The 19,069-nt window shown below is 39.2% G+C and overlaps 1 protein-coding gene across 1 annotated transcript in view; it reads right to left on the reverse strand.

The window, feature by feature from the left end:
- PHACTR1 (phosphatase and actin regulator 1) overlaps window positions 1-19,069 on the reverse strand; it is a 647,986-nt gene that overhangs the window by 48,554 nt on the left and 580,363 nt on the right. The window contains exons 8-9 of the mRNA XM_044658144.1: window positions 13,704-13,951; window positions 11,648-11,804 (exon numbers count right to left, since the gene is read on the reverse strand). Coding sequence (XP_044514079.1) covers window positions 11,648-11,804; window positions 13,704-13,951 — 405 coding nt within the window. The remainder of the gene's footprint in view (window positions 1-11,647; window positions 11,805-13,703; window positions 13,952-19,069) is intronic.

Genomic DNA, 19,069 nt, shown 5'->3' on the forward strand with positions numbered 1-19,069 from the left:
TCTCTCTCTCTCTCTCTCTCTCTCTCTCTCTCTCTCTATATATATATATATATATATATATATATATATATATATATATGTGTGTGTGTGTGTGTGTGTGTGTGTGTGTGTGTGTGTGTGTGCAAGTGTTTCTAAAAAGAAAAAAAAACTGGCTTGGTTCCTCACAGAACTGTGCAGTATTATCAAGTAACATTCCCAAGAATATACAGCAAGTGCGATAAAGAACTGCTCTGTAGCTCTGCTTAATGTTACCCCAAGTAGTTCCAACAAAGTCTGTATTTTTCTTTAATTATCTGGTAGAAGTCTTATCTGGAGACTTAGTAATTCTGAGTTTGTCTATGGCGATATGTGGGATGGCAGCAGAAGGGAGGGAAATTTTGACCTGTGGGGTGGGTGGCTAGTGAATTGGCAAGCCTGTCCTGGTACCCAAAATCTGTCAGCTAAAGAACAAAAAGGAGAAAAGACTCAATCCCCAAAACCAATTTGAGAGGCTAACAGCTTTTCCTGACAGATATTTTTAGAGTTTGAGAGACAGAGGCCATGCCTATTTGCAGCTCAGGTAGGAGCTTGAAAATACCAATGGGCAGCAATGACAAAAATGAAGAAAGCCGTTTTTCCTTCTGGGCGGAGAATGTCTAATTCTTCTGTCAACTAGTTACACTGGTTGGGAAGGAACTCCAGACTGATAGGGCATGCCTCTCAGCAAGGGGAGTGCCTGCTGCCCCCGAGATCACAATGCTCTTTGATGCTGAGAAGGTTCTAAAAGTTTGGATAACTTCCCTACCTTCCCTTCTCAGCCATATGATGAGACTCATAGGAGAGATTCAGCAGCACTAGGCAAAAGGCACCTATAGGTAGGGGCAGATGTTTTTTGGGCAAGAAGGAAGAGGAGGTAGAACTTAGCCCCAATCTAAGTGATTATCATTTAGATTACCACTAGTCACTGGAAGCCCCACCCCCAGAAGTCTTACAGAATGGTTTAATAACATGGGGATTCTGCTTAGTTGTCTGACCCTATCAACCCATCAGATCCCCATATTTGAATGTAGAGTTGTTGGGAGACACCATCAATGGCTGATAGGTAGCTAAAGAGCATGGTCCTCATGTGTTTTTTTAAATGATTTTTACATTTTGGAAATATGATTTAAAATGGATGGGTCTAAGCCATGAAGCTAGAAGTTTGATAGTGTTTCTCAAGACAAAGAGCAAACCTCCTGGGTAAATGAAGGATGTTAGCTTTATTACTACCTAGAGGTCTGACAATGGTTATAAATCTCTTTAGGTCATTTTTTACCCTCTAACATCCTGAGAAGCCCTGTGAGAATATAGAGGACAGGGAGCTTACTCTAGGGACCAGTAAACCCAGAGGACCCTGGGGTCCTACTGGCCTTCCCTTGGCTTATAGCTTTGGGAAACGAAGTGACTTGGGGCTTGTAATGACATGAACAACATGAATTGTTCACTCCTGAAAGACAGCCACCTTGGGATTGAATACGATAGTATGGAGAGGGAAGAATGAACTGACCACTTGCTGTGCCAATCATATATAGCCTCATCTAGGTGATGGCAGACAGCTCCTCCCTGACTCACTGACTTACTTATTTGAAGTTTCTCTTTATATTTAACTGTCTTGACAAGTTACTGAAAGAAGGTGAAAAGAGTTATCTCAATGATACCATAAGAATAGTTTCCTGTGGGAACAATTCTTGGTTTCTCTGTCTTTGAGCAGAGGCTTATTCTACAGATGATCTCCATCCTTTCGCCCATCAGCTTTGGCATTCCTCCCTTTGGGATCATCACAGGACCCTTCCAGCTCCTCACCCTTCAGTTCAATCAAGGATCTCCCTGAGGGCAGGACAATTGGACATGTTCTTTTCATTGTGTTGAGATTTCCTGAGTTGCTTCAGATGACAAAGGAGAAATATAACCCTGAAGCTTCAGAGGTACACAGTCTCAAAGCAGGTTTACATTTTTCCAAGTTTCTTTCTGTGATATAGAAGGAAAACTTTGTGCATGGTAATTCCCAGGCAACTCAACATATGAACCTATGGGGATTTGAAGTCCTAGTTTGTTCAATAAAACCTTGAGGCCAAAAATTTTAGGCTTTTCTGGGTAGGCAGCATTCACCTCTGGAGGGCCTTAGACTCTGTGTAAGAGTTCACTATAGAGAAAAAGTCTTAGTTTCCTTCTCATAAATATAGCATGCTAGTGTTATGAGGAAAATTAAGAGTTTAAATTGAAATTAATTAAACTTAAGAGTTTATTTTTCATTTAGTGAAATTAGCACCCAGGCTGTCAGATAAGACCTAAAGGTTCCAATGATGGAATAATGGCAAGGAAGGAAGTGATTCCTGAGAGCCTCTGTTATGGCTGAGAGAACAGTTGGATGCTGGAAAACTGCCTCTAGTGGAGAGCCCAGGAGAGTGGATTTGTCTCCCAGAAGAAACACCTGCCTGTGAGAAATTCAAGTTGAACAGGAGGATCAGACTTGGGTGGTGGACATCCCAGGCTGATTCAAGCTCCTTGTCTTTACCTGTTTGGATGGAATAGAAGTGAACTAAGTTGTAAGACATCCATTCACCTTCCAGCCTTTTAGGCTAATCCAGGCAGCCTGGGTTAGAATAGAATAGATCCTGACCCATCTCCCAGTCCCTGAGTTTTGTCCTTAGATACCGAGGTTAAGGTGACCTCTCCCTACATTTTTTGTTTTTATCCTGGGACTCCATTCTAGGAGCATAGGGCCACAACCAGTAGGCAATGGGTCGCTCAGGGTCACCCAGCTGGGAAGTGTCTGAGCCCGGATTTGAACCTAGGACCTTTCGTCTCTAGGCCTGGCTCTCAATCCACTGAGCTAGCCCAGCTGCCCCTACTTTAGGTTGCAGTTTCTTTAGCAGATGTAGTTTTTACAGGGTGGGGTTGCTAGCCCCACGCCCAACCCTCCTCCTTTTTCATCTGGGCTAGGGACCGTCCTTAGCCCAGGAGTGGTAAGGGTGGGCGATAGGGGTCAAGTGACTTGCCCAAGGTCACACAGCTGGAAGTGTCCGAGGCCAGACTTGAACCTAGGACCTCCAGTCTCTAGGCCTGGCTCTCAATCCACTGAGCCACCCAGCTGCCCCTCTCCTACATTACTTACTCTTAAATTAGCTATTAAACTGTGTTTTTATAACTTCCTCCTGTTTTGTTCCACAACCCAAAGGGCTCATTGTCATTAATAGGAAAACCCTGGCTGAGTTGGTCTGAAGTGACAGTTGATTCCCAACCATCACCATCCATTCCCCCATATAGGTGTTACTCATTTTCCCAAGTCCTATGTTTGTGGATGTAAAATTGATTGCCCATTTGTATTTGTCTAAGTTAGTTGTCCCTCTTCACCCAAACATTCCTCCTTCTCCTCTTCCCTAAACCCAGTATTTAATTTACTCCATTTACACCAGCAAATCATGATGTATCCTAGTGATAGGTGCGATATTCAGATGCAACATATGCTGCTGTCTACAGAACTTGGCTAGACTGTCTTCTATTTTTCAGTTTTGTTCTTGATTCTTGGGCAGCTAGGTGGTAAAGTGGATAGTGAGCCAGACTTAGAATTAGCAAGACTCATCTTCCTGAGTTCAAATATAGAGCCTCAGACACTTACTAGATATGTGACCCTGGGCAAGTCACTTAACCCTGTTTGCTTCATTTTCCTCATTAAAAAATGAGCTGGAGAAGGACATGGCAAATGACTCCAGTATCATTGGCAAGAACATTCCACATCTTGTCATGAAGAGGAGGGCATGACTGAAAATGCATAAACTGAACTCTTGATTCTTAGTTTTGTTTGTATGGCTACAAGAACTTGGCTTGATTTTCATTCTGGGAAAAAATGCCCTAAATATTCCTTTTTTGGGGAGGGATCTGATATGCTATTTTGTTAACATGGGGAACTTCCAGTAAGTACATTCCCTTCATGATTGCAGGTTAGTCTTAGAGGATTCCTAGGGTCATTGAAAAGTTAAGTGACTTGCCCAATGTGACAGAGCCAGTAACTATAAAAAGCTAGACTTGAACCTGACTCTAAGACCCACTCTTTATTCAGTGGTGCCAAACTCAAATAGAAATAGATCCCTTGGGCACTGGGGAATTGTGCATACTCTATGTACTCCCTATGAATTTGACATCTCTGCACTAAATTATACTGCCTGCTTAGAATACTACCACCACCACCACCACTACTACTACTATCAATGAGCACTTACATAGTGCCTACTATGTGTTCCATGCTTTTCTAACTTTCTTGAGAATATCTCATTTTACCATTGCAACAACTCTGCGAAGTGCTTTCTTATTATCCCCATTTCAGAATTAAGGAAACCGAGGTTAAGGGACTTGTCCAGGGTCACACAGCTAATAAGTGTCTAGGGCAGGATTTGGATGCAGGCCTTTTTGATTCCGAGTCCAGACCTTTACCTTTTGAGCTGAGAACAATAACATTAGCAATTCACACTCATAAAGTGTTTTAGGCTTTGAAAATCATTTTAATAACATTCTCTCATTTGATTCTCACATTGTGAGGCAGGGAGGTGCTATATTTTATTCCCTCTTAACAGATGAGGCAACTGAGCCTCAGTGAAACTAAGAGACTTGCAGGGGGCCACATAGCTAATAAGTGCTGAATGTGTGATTAAAATCCAGATCTTTTTGGCTCCAAGCCTAGAGCTCTATCCATCATGTGGCACTTCTTCCATATGAACACCATATTCATTGTACTTTCTTTCTTCTTCTTTTTTTAATCCTTCCACTTTTTGCCTTAGTAACAACTCTAAGATAGAAGAGTAAGGGCTAGGGAAATGGGGCAACTAGGCAATCTTCTCAACCCTGGGAAGAAGGTGTTGATATTATCTCCATTCTAGAGTTGAGGAAACTGAGGTTGTGACTTGTCCAAGGTCACTCTAGGAAGTGGCTGGAAGGGCATATTGATCCCAGATCCTCTGGACTCCAGGTCTGGTGCTCTTTCCACTGTGCTATCTTGACAACCCTCAATATACTTTCCCAAAGAAAAAAACTGAAATGAGAATATTTTCCTACTTCTGTCTAAAACAGTTGTTTTACACCTTTATTGAACGTTCAATGCCTACCCAGGGTGACCTGTTTAGAGGAGAGACAAAGACTCCAGAGACAATGCACCGAGTTGAGGGAAGGAGCAAAACCTTAACAAAGCAAAGTCAGCATGCTCGGTTGACAGTCAGATTGTGGCTATGTTCACCATCTGCCCAAGTCCTGAGAATCTGTGGATTGCTCTGTTTTATTTCTTTGTCTGGGATGGTGAACAGGGCAGGAGAAGGGATATAAACCATAGCACACCTTTTTTGGACACTATACAGAATCCTTATTACCATGGGACTCTCCGGATCTCTGCTGGGGTATCGAACCAGATAAATGAATGAATGAAAGAAAATGCTTTAATGAAGCACCAATCACTGTGTTAAGCTTTAGAAATATAGAGAAAAGTGACATCATATTTGCTCTCAAAGAGCTTCCATTCTAACAGAGTAATAAGAAATACATATATTTTCAGCTGGAGGACATAGGGAAAGACTTCACTTTTCCTCCTTTGTTTTGTGCAAAACGATTTCACTTAAATATAATTTATGCACAAGTCAAGACATCACCTCTTGACATCATTGGTCCTCTTCAAAAGAAAGGACCAACAACACTCATACCTTCAGGTGCCATGTTAACCAGGAGTTCTGATTATATTTTTGAGTGTAATCCTATGAAGTCTTAGTCTATTAGGTCTATTACTAGCACTCTTGCTTAATAAACCACAATCTTGCTCAAATAAACATGCCTCAATGAACCTTTTGGTTCAATCTTTAAAAAAATCCTTACTTTCAGTCTTAAAATTAGTACTAAGTATCCATTCCAAGGCAGAAGAGTGGTACAGGCTAGGCAATTGGGGTTAAGTGACTTGCCCAGGGTCACAGAGCTAGGAAGTGTCTAAAGTCAAATTTGAACCCAGAACCTCCTGTCTTCCAGGCCTGACTCTATCCACAGAGTCATCTAGCGGCCCCATTTTTATTAAATTTAAATTGCAACAGAATGATGAGTGTAGAGGCACAGTAAAGGAAGCGTTCATATATGAAGATTAATACTTTTCCCATTCATTCATTCATTTGCAAATTCCTACTGCTGGATTTTATAACCTCCACTTCTAGTTGGTGAAAGGAGTGGGGCAGGGGAGGAGGGATAAGGCAGTGTGGTACAATGAATAGAGAGCTGGACTTGGAATCAAGAGGAACTGGATTAAAATCCTGCTTCTGACACTCACTAGTCACTTAACCTCTTAGAGTCTCAGAAGACTTTCTATAGTTCTAAATTTTTGATAGGTGGCCATTTATCTCTGTTGGGCACCATCACTAGCTCTTGATGGAGCTTGGAGTAAAGGGGAAAACTCTCTGTCCCAGGAAGGTTCTGGTCTTTGGCTCCTTTTCTGTCCTCTAGAAGTTAGCCCTATTTACATTGTATAAATATAAGTATGCTGAGACAAGCAGGGCAAAAAAAAGGCAGCTCAGGGCAGAGTGGAGAAAGTCCTGGAATTAAAATCAACAATTCGAATCCTGTATCAGATAATTCCTGGCTATGTGATATATGCCTCTGTGGGCTCAGATTCAATATCCTAATCTGTGAAATGGGGATTATAACACCACCTACTTCATATTGGGTTGTTAGGATTGGATGATATAATATATGTGAAGTACTTTTCAAACCTTAAAATGCTATGTAAGTATTACTTATTATTTTAAAGACTGAAATACAAAGCACAAAGTAAAATACTGGGGAAATAGTTTATCACTTATTTCCACACTAGGAAAAATCTCATAGTTATAGGCAGTATAAAAGAAGTATCCCTCTCCCTACCTCCCCTTTCCCTGCCAGGAGAGATTCTGAAAGATGTTTTTATGCTTCTTTCCCAGGGGTTTCTACGATCTCCTAATTGCCCACATTATACATCCCTGCTTGTCACCAAAGACATATTGAATACTTGGTGGGGAGGGGGCATAATAGTGGAGGGAAGAAGGGCAGAGGATAAAGATCTTAAAGCTTGAAGCATTTGCAAGCAGTAATAGCAGCAGAAGCAGCAGAAGCAGCTCAAGGATCTCCATGGTGACCGCAAGATGAATGAAGAATCAGTGTCTGTGACTTCTTCACATCCTCCAGTTTTATTAGAACCCTTGCTAATAAACCACAATCTTGCTCAAAGAAATTTGCCTCAATATATGTTTTTGTTACATTTCTTTTTAGAGCCACATCTAAATAACTCTGTGTGTGTGTGTTGATGGAGGTGGCACCTAAGTTTTGATCTTTCTAGATCTTCCCTATTGTTCAGATGACATTTTATTCCTCGGAAAGAAACTTTCTTTTCCTCTCTTGCCTGTGTTTCAGCTCCTCCTCCCCATACTGTTTGCCCTATTAATTTTACCTAGACTTTTCTTTATGGAAGATTCCTTATGAAAGCTATTGATCCATCCAGTAAAATCCCTCCTCTAAAGCAGTTCCAATGTTTACCCTTATTTTATTAGTTAATTTCAACTTCTCTTGAGATCCGATTATTCTCAAAGCTTGTCTTCTCCTGTCATGGATGCTTGCAAACTCTAGTAGCTTGAAACCATCTGGTCTAGTTAAGATTTTGCTCAGTTCCTCTACCTTCCACATGCAAAGGCTTGGTGAGAGGATGCAGAAAAGAGAAGAACAGATGTTAACTTGATCTCTTTCTATTTTCTTTCTTGTTGACTACAAAGATCTAGTTGTCATTTCCTTCACAGATGTGAAATCTTGACTTACAAATGGTAAACCATAAACCATTCAATGGCATCAGTTACAAGCTAGTCTAAGAGCAAGAGCTAGTACAAATGACTTCCTTATCAGTCCATTGCAAGATTTGAATACATCTTGTAATTTGCGATACTTTTTCTAGTCCCATCAATCTTTTATTTCTTTATTGACTAAGTCTTCTTATCTTTCTTAAATTGGAAATACAATAGCCACTCAAAAACCTGATCCCAATACAACCAATATGGGAGCTTTGACCTGCTGAATTTCTGACTTGGGATAGTTCTTCTGTCCTTAGGCAGCCTGGTGGTCCCTCGTCCCTGGAGCACACCATCATGGTGTCAGATTTAGTGTGACACCCAGTCAGCTTCAGTCCATTGCAGCTCAGAACTCCTAAGCTCCAGGGATCTACCAGCTTCAGTCTCCCCAGTAGCAAAGAGTTCTCATGAGTTTTACCATGCCTGGTCCTCCTGATCTTAGCAGAAGAGACTACATAATATGGATATTGTGAATAGCACAGTCAAAGGAAAGATGGTGGTTGAGTAACATTTAGGTCAAACATAACCCTGGACTTGAAGATTCAGAATAATATTCATTTCTGGGCCTTCCTTAGAAATCCTCATATCTCTAAGCTAATATTATATCAAACAATTTCTCTCAAATCCCATGGGGTTCCTTCCAACCCAGTTTGAAAAGGACAAAAAAGGACAAAAAGGGAAAGAGATTGGCATCAGAGAGACCAAGTTATTTGCTCTTGGAGATAAGGTTATACCACCTTGACACATCAAACTATGGCATACCCCAGGGGATAAGTATATTATTAAAGAAAGAGAAGTTCCACTTAAGTATCCTAAAATAACTCGGTCTACTATACTGATGGGAGAGTGTGTTACCTGCCCTTCCTTTGATAAAACAGAATCATACAATCTCAGAGTTGGAAGGGACATCAAAGACCTCCTAGTCCAAGTCCTACCTGAATATAAATCGTTTCTATAACATCCCCAGCATAGGTCATACAGTCTTCACTCTACCGAGGGGAAAACTTCTAATGTCCTTTTGGATAGATCTAATCACTAGGACATTTTTCCTTACATCAAACTGGAATCTGCCTCTTTACAAGTTTTAGTTTGGCCCTCTGGGACCAAGTGGAACAAGGCTAGTTCTTCCATATGAAATCCCTTCAAATAGTTGAAAATGGTTACTATTTTCTTCCTTAGGCTAAATGACTCCAATTCCTTCAATTGATGTACATATCACTATAGCTTTTTTTGGGTGTTCTCTAACTTGTCAATATTCCTCAAAAAATATGCCCAGAATTGAATATGTTATCAGATTAGGTCACAAAACCCTGTTGGCCTGGCCTTTCTACTTGAGGGTGACCATGTTTAGATTGCAAGCTAGGAAATTGAGGGTTAATAGGTAATTATAGCCTTCTCTTTCTTTTAAAAATTAATCTCCTCTGGGGCAGCTGGGTAGCTCAGTGGATTGAGAGCCAGGCCTAGAGACGGGAGGTCCTAGGTTCAAATCCGGCCTCAGACACTTCCCAGCTGTGTGACCCTGGGCAAGTCACTTGACCCCCATTGCCTACCCTTACCACTCTTCCACCTATAAGTCAATACACAGAAGGTAAGGGTTTAAAAAAAATTAATCTCCTCTCAATCCAGCTTCAATGCCTAGTTATCTTATTGGTGTTGTGTTTTGAGGTATCTGTTTTGGGTATTCCTCCTCCTCCCCATTTTTAGCTGCCTATTTACTTATAATTGTCTTGCCTTCCATGTCTTCATCTCTTTCTTTACCATTTTTTTCTTAATCCTCTTCGTCCTCCTCTTCTACCTCATTGTCAACCATTTATTTCATTAGCATTACCAGTAACTGGTTCATCTCTTCCATTCACCATCTCCTCTACAATGTCCTTTCCTTTATAACCTTAGCTGAATTCTCAGAACTGATGTCAATCGCTATGTCTGACATATTGTGGAGGGAGGAAATAATAGGATGAGAGTTAAAATTTCTAAATGGATGTCAAAGAGCACAGGTGAAAAGCCCCTCAGCATGGGCAATGAAGCAATCCTAGGCCTGGACACAGCAGGAAGAGAAGCAGCAGCAGTAACATCAAAGCAGTAGGCCAGTTTGAAGACAACTGGAGCATTAGATAAACAGTGTAGAAAGCAGCTTGATATGCAATGATGGTCTTGGAGAATAGCTAGTAGGGGCTGAATTGGTTTGTCAGGCTGTTGCCCTATTTACTCATATTGAACTTGAGTCCATGAATATCTCCCAATCTCCATAGAAACTGTTTTCTAGCCACATCATTTCCATCACTTGTATTTGAGGAGCTAATTTTTTGAACCCGACTTTCCATTTATTCCCATTCATTTTTTACTTTATTAGATTTGGTCTATTATTTTAACCTCTGTCAGATGTTTGAGGAGTTTGACTCTGTCAGGATTCTGTCAGTAATCTGTTCGAGGTTTGCAGTGTCTGCATGCCATCCATGTCTTCGTTCAAGTTATTAAAAAAATATCAAATTGCACTGGACATCTCTTGAGGCACTCCTCCAGAGACCTCTCACCAGGTTAGCAATGAGCCATCTCTCCAATTTGGAATGCATTTAACTAAGATATCATTTAGCTCAATGGATCTCAGCTCTTTTGAGTATGACATAGCTCCCTTTTTAAACCAAAATAATTTAATATAATACCCTTATAGCGGGGGTGCCATTAGTTTCACTCAACTAAGATGTTTCATAAAGTCAAAATGATGTTTTATAGATATAGTAATTTGCAGAGCCTTATTCAAAAATCTTCCTCCCAGAGGTCCACGTCCTACAGTTCAGGAATCCCTGATCAGCCCACACCTTTTCATTTTGTCTCAAGGATACCAGGAAAGACTTTTCCAAATGTTTTATTGAGACTTAGGTAAACTCCTGTCGGCATCAATTTCCTGGACAACTAATTTAGTTTTTCTGATATGACTAGTTCTTGATGAAGTCACACTAGCTCTCAGAGATTCTTGTCTCCTTTTGATGTGTATAATAACGTATTCTAGAATTTTGTCAGGTATTAAAATCAAACTCAGTGACATAGTTTATAATTTGCTAGCATCATGAAATGCAAAAATATGTACATGATATACATAATAGAGAAAATGGTATTTCATACTTAAAAATGTGGGTTTATTTATTGATATAGTTTATATTGATGTGATAAAATATATAGTAATACTGTTCATATCTATATATGTACAAACATGTGTGAATATGTATGTATTTATATATATGTATGTATACACACACCAGTATATATCTATATTTAAAAGATCTCTTACACCAAAAGAGGCTTGCTGAATTGAGGTAAGCTGTGGTTTGTGTAGCTTTTAGGGTGTATGTTCTGTATTAAAGGTTACTATATTTACAAAACTTTTAAATGAAGGGAATGATTTTATTTAATCAACTAATTATATTAAGCAATTAATTTTTTCTAATTAATTTAATCATTTGTATGCAAACACAAAAACCGCAAAACATGGCATGAGGATACGCCACACTATTGGATGACGCAGACTTTGTTACAGTTGGTTATTCTACTCAGTGATCACTCTTGGGGAAGCTACCTAAATCACACACACTAAATGGCTTCTCAAATGAGAAAGGGGAGATGATTGATTCAAGAGAGGAATAACCACCATTTTCCCAGGGATAGATTTGAAGTCAGACCTCTGCAAACCAAATTTGTTCTATTATCATGAGTAGATATGGTTTGCCCACAACCAGGAAAATATTACCCTTCTCTCTGGTTTCACTGAAAAATAAGAAAGGTTTGGTCAACATCCCTACCTGGTAAGCTTGGTACCAATCTGCTGTCTGAGTTCCAGTCTTTCCTCATCAGTCTGCCTGGGCAAAATATTTTTCTCTTCTAGTTCTCGCTTGGAAGGTCTATTGCTGAGCTTGATGGCCAAGGAATCCTTTCGGCACACCTTCATAGCCAGAGAACCTGAAAGAAGACAAAAACTAGAGAGTTTACCCCACAAACATCTGTATTCCTTTACAACATACGGGCAAACAATAGCTGCATGCATGATATGATTTGGAAGAAATAGCCATGAAAAGCTTAATACTCAAAAGAATTTTAGCATTATCCAAAACATCTATTTACAGATTTCAATCAATTGAGCAGGTATTCACTGAGGTATTGTAGATAATAGAAACAGAAGGCATGATCCCTGCCTTTAGAGAATATACAATTTATTCAGGGTAATAAAAATAATATTCAAGAGACAGTTCAAGGACAACAAAATGATAAAGAGTGTGATAGTGACAATAAGCATAATAGAGGCTCAGCAAAGGGAGATGTTAATACGGACTTGGTAGCTGGAGATGCCTTCACTGATTTATATGTGAGTCTTCAAAGGATGGGTAGAGGTGGTAGAGAAAATGGCATGAGTAAAGCCAAAGAAATAAAAATGAGTGTGAGGTATGTAGGCAATAGGGGAAGATGTTGGCTTCACTCCATCAGAGAATATAAAGTTCTCTTGGTGAAATAAAGTTGGGTAGACAAGGAGGATTTAGGTTACAGACAATTTCTTGTAGTAGGGAATGATCTTTGACATCAATTTATTTTTTAGTGTATGTGCTGCTGAAGCAAGCACTATTAGTTTACTTTTTAAGAATTAGTTCAAACAACTACTCAAAAGCTACTTGGCACAATGGATAAAGGGCTGGACTTGGAGTCAGAGGCTCTGGGCTCAAATCCTGATTTAGACACTTATTAATTCATGTAACCACAGTTAGGTTACTTAATCTCTTGAAATATTAATACTTAACACTATTTATGTTATAAGGTTGTTGTGAAGAAAATGCTTTGCAAATTCTAAAGTCTCACCCTGAATGAGATATTATTGGTAATCAGAGTAGGCTAATGACATTCTACTTCTTAGGATACAATTGGCTTTAGATGACTGGGTTCTGATTTTTCATCTTGTGGATTACAAATACCCCTGGATGATGTGTTCTTCCCTCACTTGACTTTTGACCATCATTAATATCCTATCAGGGACATTTCACTCATGCTCTTCTGCCTTTGTAAGAAAAAAGGAAAAGAGGAAACTTAAATTGAGACAATTCCATTAATTATATCAGCAGTTCTGTTAAATGGTTTGGTGAGAAAGGAAATTTAAGCTATTGACTAGCAAAAGTTTGGGGGATTTCTTGTGGATTTTGTCCATTTTATATTTCTTCCCCATTTAATTTCAAATGATCAGGATCATAGCTCTTGTTTGGGGCAGCTAGATGGCTCAGAGGATAGAGCACTGGGACTGGAATCAGGAAGACTCATCTTCATGAATTCAAATCTGGACTCAGACACTTATTAGTTGTGTGACCCTAGGCAAGTCACTTAACCCTGTTTGCCTCAGTTCTCTCATCTGTCAAGTGAGCTGAAGAAGGAAATGGCCAACCACTCCAGTATCCTTGCCAAGAAAACCCAAAATAGGGTCACAAAGAGTTGGATACAAGTGAAAATAATGAATAATAAATAGCTCACGTAATATTCAAATCAGTGGCATTTTCCAAAGGATTTGTTATTTAGAACTAGAATGATGGATTTTGAACTTTTCTCTCTTTTCCCTACTCTTTTTCTCAGCACATTTCATGAAACCTAAATAGAAAATTTAAATTCTGGCCTCCCCAAATTGTTGGTGTCTAAATGAAAATGAATAATTATATACACAATGGTTGGCATTAATTACTGAGCATTCTCTGTGACTAAAAAATTTATGGTGATGCAGTAAGCCTCTTTAAGAAGAAGATGAAGTATGTAGGTTTTCCTTCGGTTTTGAGGAAACAACAGGAAGAAAATTAGTTTGGGGGAATTTGGTAAACAGTTCAGACATACTAGTGTATAATGAGCTGTCATCATCTTCATCTTCATCCTCATCTTCCTCTTCCCTTGTGTACAGGCAAGAGGAGTCTTCATAATCAGATTCATGAGGCACATTTTCTTTATTGTCATCACATTCAATCACAACAGTTGGCACTTGTCTTAGGTCTGGAAGGCCTATCGGTCCTGTTTTTGTGATGCCATCACCTGCGTGCAAGCTAGAACTGTGGTAGGAAGAAGAACAGGGCACCCGCTGGTCAGAACTAGAAGGAAAAGGAAAGAAGGAAAAGGAAGAATGAATTCAGCCACAATCACCATGTGTCTCAGATTTCCAATTTTAGTTTTTTAAAAGAAATCCACATTAAAGAATTAAAGTAAGATTTAAATTTAGAATGTCATATTTTCAAGTCTGAGAAGTCAAAGTTTGGTCAGGCAATTAAAATAACTTCTTTAGCATATTATATACAAGCATTTATCAATCACTATGTGTGAACACTGTGCTAAGCTGTTCTAGAACTTTAAAAAAATCTTTACTTTTTTTTTTAAGTAACAACTCTTATACAGAATGGCAAGGGCTAGAACAGCGTTGGCAAAGACATGGCACAGGTGCAGAACCAGGACTAGGGGAGCTGCTCTGTTCCCCTTCTTCCCAGCACCCGAGGCTATTTTTTTTCATGCCCCACTCCTCTGTCCATCTACTCAAAGCAAGCACTTTCTCCCTCAACTCTCTCCTATAACGGGTGGGTGGGTGGGGGGTCTCACAGACAGCTTGAATTTGCCCTCTGGACCCTTGAATTAAGAAAAGTTGCCCAAAGAGGGGGTAGACAAATAGGGTTAAGTGACTCACCCAAGGTTACACAGCTACAAGGCCAGATTTGAACTCAAGTGTTCCCAATTCCAGGCATGGCACTCTATCCATTGTGCCTTTTAGTTGCCCCTTTCTAGAACTTAAAAAAAAAGTTCTAGACATGATTTAATCATTGTAGGGAACTGTTTGGTAAGGACACTCTTTCTACCAAGGTGATATGACTATTACTCTCTAAGAAAAGAGTTAAATGGCTTGTGTAGCTTTGTACAGCTGTGTCAATGGTGGGACTTGAAGCTAGGTCATTTTGACTTGAAGATCAGTAATCTGTCCATTAGGTCACTCTAATTCCTGATGGGAATAAAACAGTCCCTGCCTTAAAAAAACCCTTACATTCTTTACACAATATGTACATAAATGAGTAAATCTTTGAGGATGGCAGTGTGGCCTTGCTGCATAGTCTAAATGATCTGGAGCAAGAGATTTTAGCCCTTTCTTTTCTTTTCTTCAATGATCACAATAATAATTCTGGGAATATTTCTGACTTTTCTTAATTACTTTCAAGTGATAATTAGGTATATGCTGTTATTTGCCATCTATTTGACTCATAGAAACAGGTAAATTTGCCAGCATATTACTTAGAGATTCAACAAATAAACATGTGTTGGATATCCAGTTTGTCATATTTCATCTTTCTACCTCTCTTGTAAAGACTGAGTTATGGGAGCAGGAACACTAAATGGGATACCACACACTCCTCAGAGAGCTCTGCATTGTATAATGGTAAAGGGGGTAGGAACAAGTGGTCCAAGTTGTCAGGAGGATGGATGTTAAGGTTGATCTAGGAATCAAGATATCTTTCCTAAGATGCCATAAGAGAAGTGCCTAGAAGGGGCACCAAATGAGGACAGTAGAGTTCTAGGCACAAAGGTGAAAATAATAACAGCAATAATATCATAGAATTGAGAAATAGAAGTGATTTAGGAAATTATCTAGCTTGACAATCTTGACTTATAGATGAAGAAATTAAAAAAAACCCCGTGTCTCACTCAACATATTTTATCCAGAGGAAACCTAGCACATTGAGTGGGCCATCTGTGGGAGGCCACGAGGACAAGAGGATGAGAAGATGTGAATGAATGAAAAGTGGGTAAGATGGAATGGCTGAACAAGTTGTGGCATACGGTTGTGATGGAATACTACCATGTGGTAAGAAATGATAAGTAGGTTAATTAAAAAATGCAAAGATCTACATTAAATTATGAAGAATGAAATAAGCAAAGCCAAGAGGACTTTAATACAGCTACAGAAATATTGTATGAAGACTAACTGAACGCCCACTGCCAGAGAAAGAACAAATAAGTAGAAACATGCAAAACATCGTTTAATATATCCATTTTTAAGACCATGATTGGATTCTGTTGTCATGCCTCTGATCCTATTGGTAACCAGGGAATAATTTCTACAAACTGCTCTAGTGATGGTATCCTAGGGTCATTCTCTGGAATATTTAGATCAGAATCCTAAAGAGGATTGGGTATTTGTTGGCTGAAAGGAATATGACTTGCTGAGTTTGGGTCTAGCTGAATTTTTTTTTAATCCTTGCCTTCTGTCTTAGAATCTATAATAAATGTCAATTCCATGGCAGAGGAGAGGTAAGGGCTGGGCAATTGGGGTTAAGTGACTTTCCCAGGGTCATGCCACTAGGAAATATCTGTGGCCAAATTTGAATCCAGGACCTAATATCACCAGACCTGGATGTCTTTCCACTGAACCATTTAGCTGTCTTTGGATTTCGCTGGATTTTGACTATTGTAAAAGATCACATTTACAGACACAGTCAATGTATTGATTTGTTTTGCCTGACTGTACTTATTTGTTATAAAGGAACATCACTATTTAGGAGAGGGTGTTAGTGGGCAGTGAAAAAGAGGAGAAAAAAAGAAATCAAGAACATCAGCAAAACATTAAAACATACAGAAAAGAAAACAAGGGATGTAGAGAAATGGTGATTCTGTTATTACAGTTTTTAATTTAACACACACTATTTTTTGGTTTCATATATAATTCTTTCTGGAGCAGCTAGGCATCATCATAGTGGACAGAGCTCTGGGTCTGGAGCCAGGAAAGCCCAAGTTCAAATCCAGACTCAGACATTTACTAGCTGTGTGATTTTAGGAAAGTCACTTAATCTTTTTTTTATTGAGTTTCCTATTCTATAAAATGAGCTAGAGAAAGAAATGGCAAACAATTCCAGTATCTTTGCCAAGAAAACCCCAAATGGAGTAAAAAAGAGTAGGACATCAGTGAAAAATGAATGAACAACAAATGATCATCTTTTGTTCTTCCTTGTTTGGTTAGAATTATAAAATTTGTAATGGAAAAGAAAACTTAAAACAACTTTTTACCCTGTTGAAGCAGAGAATCCCTGTCATTTAGGGTACCATTCAGTCAACTGTCAGTTGCTTTACCCTCATTACTGCCATGGTCATGCCAACAATGAACAATGCCCAAAGGAGACTTATTTGGTGAAACATTTTTTTTGCATGTTTCCTTAGTCTAGAATTTATTAAATAATGGCTAGAATGAGTTACTATATCTTTCAGAATGCTTGCTTAATCTACTCCCCAAGGATGAGCAAGCTCTTCAAGACAGACTCCAAACTAGTGGGAATTGAGAACTAGGGTCATTGGGAATATCAAGTTAATTTCATTCTATGCATGTTTTGTTCAGTTATTCTTCCTGTGAGGAGATCAGGAACCAAAACCAGTTATCCATTTGTAAAACAGAAGGCAATTAGGTGTTTGAATCCAGGCCACTAGGACTGCCAATATCGCATTACCCATCACTTTTTTTTTTGTCCTCACCAAAATGGCTAAAATGATTCCCCCTGCTTTGTTGAAAATCCTAGTATTGGTGGGAAATGATTTTCATGAAAATAGAATGAAGGAATTGAAGGCAATAATCCAGAGTTCTTTCTTAGGAAGAAAATACAAAGAAACAAAGCACAGGTAATCCTGCACAGAAAATGTAATAGTACCAATATGCCACCCATCTGAACCTGTCTGTGAAAAGACAAAGTAGAGGGAAACATTCATGCTTATAATGACATTTTTCAGCACTGCACTCATGGTTGTCAGAACAGGCCAATTAAAAACATACATCAGAACACGGTTGGGAGTCATGTGGTTTTGTTGTCCGACAATTAAAGCAAACACCAGAAGCACTGAATTCATCTTCACGACATAAGAGACATGGGAAAACAAGAAAAATGGAAGGAGTTTTTCTTCCTAGTCTTTTGCGGTTAAAACCAAAGTAATTTTCTTGACATAACATACATGGGATGAATGTGTTGCAGGTGGGGAGTGCTTTGTGACATTTACAACAGATCTGGCATCTGTGCCATCAGGATTATTTCTATCCCCTTCCCCTGCACTATTTAATGAACCAAATAGTTCAGGAGTGTAGTGCAGAGGGGAAAAAATGCTGATCTGGGGCACAGAAGACCTAAATTCAAATCTTATCTCAGATGTTTACTAATTGTGTGATCTTGAGTAAATCACTGGAAATCTCTTGGCCACAGTATTCTCATTTTTAAAATGAGGTAGTTGGCGGGGGCAGCTGGGTGGCTACGTGAATTGAGAGTCAGACCCAGAGATGGGAGGTCCTCAGTTCAAATCTGACCTCCGACACTTCCTAGCTGTGTGACCCTGGGCAAGTCCCTTAACCCCCATTGCCTAGCCCTTACCACTCTTCTGTCTTGGAACCAATACACAGTATTGATCCTAAGACATAAGTTAAGGATTAAAAAAAAAATAAAATGAGGGAATTGGAGTAGATGGACTCTAAAATCCCTTCAGGTTCTAGAGCTATTTATGTTAGGATATGGAAGCAATGCTCCTCTTATTAAAATTGGTAGTCCTTTCCTTTTCCTGCATAGGCAAATGTTTCATGCAAATTCATACCCCAAATTGAATTGCACCCAGTAAATATGGAGTGTAATTGCATGGCTTCCAATTTTGTCAGACTTAACTCACTCTTCCCTAACTCATTTAGGAATCTGATTGAATTTCACCCAAATAAATGGGAAAACATCCAACTGTTCTCAGAACTTTCTGAGTGTGATGTAATTGAGTTCGAATGTCACCAGGTTCCTATTTCTATCTCTCGCTTATACATGCACATGCTATCTTTGCCTTTGTCTCTTGCATTCACATATCACTCTTTAAAAAAATGTTTTACACATGCCCAGTAGTTTTACAACATAGCAATTTCCAAATAATGTCTTTCATTGAGAGTTCCCTTTTAACGAAGGAAAAAGGTAAAACAGAACCAAAAGATATAGCCTCAACCAACAGTATACCCAACACATTCCAAATCCACAGTCTATCACCTTCCCATCTTGCTACTGAAAGACGGAGGTGTGTTTCATATTTTCTAACTTTAATGATGCCACTCTCTTCTGCTTAGTGTACATTTTTTACTTATTTGGGCAAAGCTCCACTCATAGGAACTGATCATAGATTTAGAACTAAAAGGGACCTCAGAAGTCTTCAAGTCTAACTCCTGCTTTACA

The sequence above is a fragment of the Gracilinanus agilis genome, chromosome 1 (genome assembly GCF_016433145.1).
Source record: "Gracilinanus agilis isolate LMUSP501 chromosome 1, AgileGrace, whole genome shotgun sequence".
Taxonomy (NCBI): Eukaryota; Metazoa; Chordata; class Mammalia; order Didelphimorphia; family Didelphidae; genus Gracilinanus; species Gracilinanus agilis.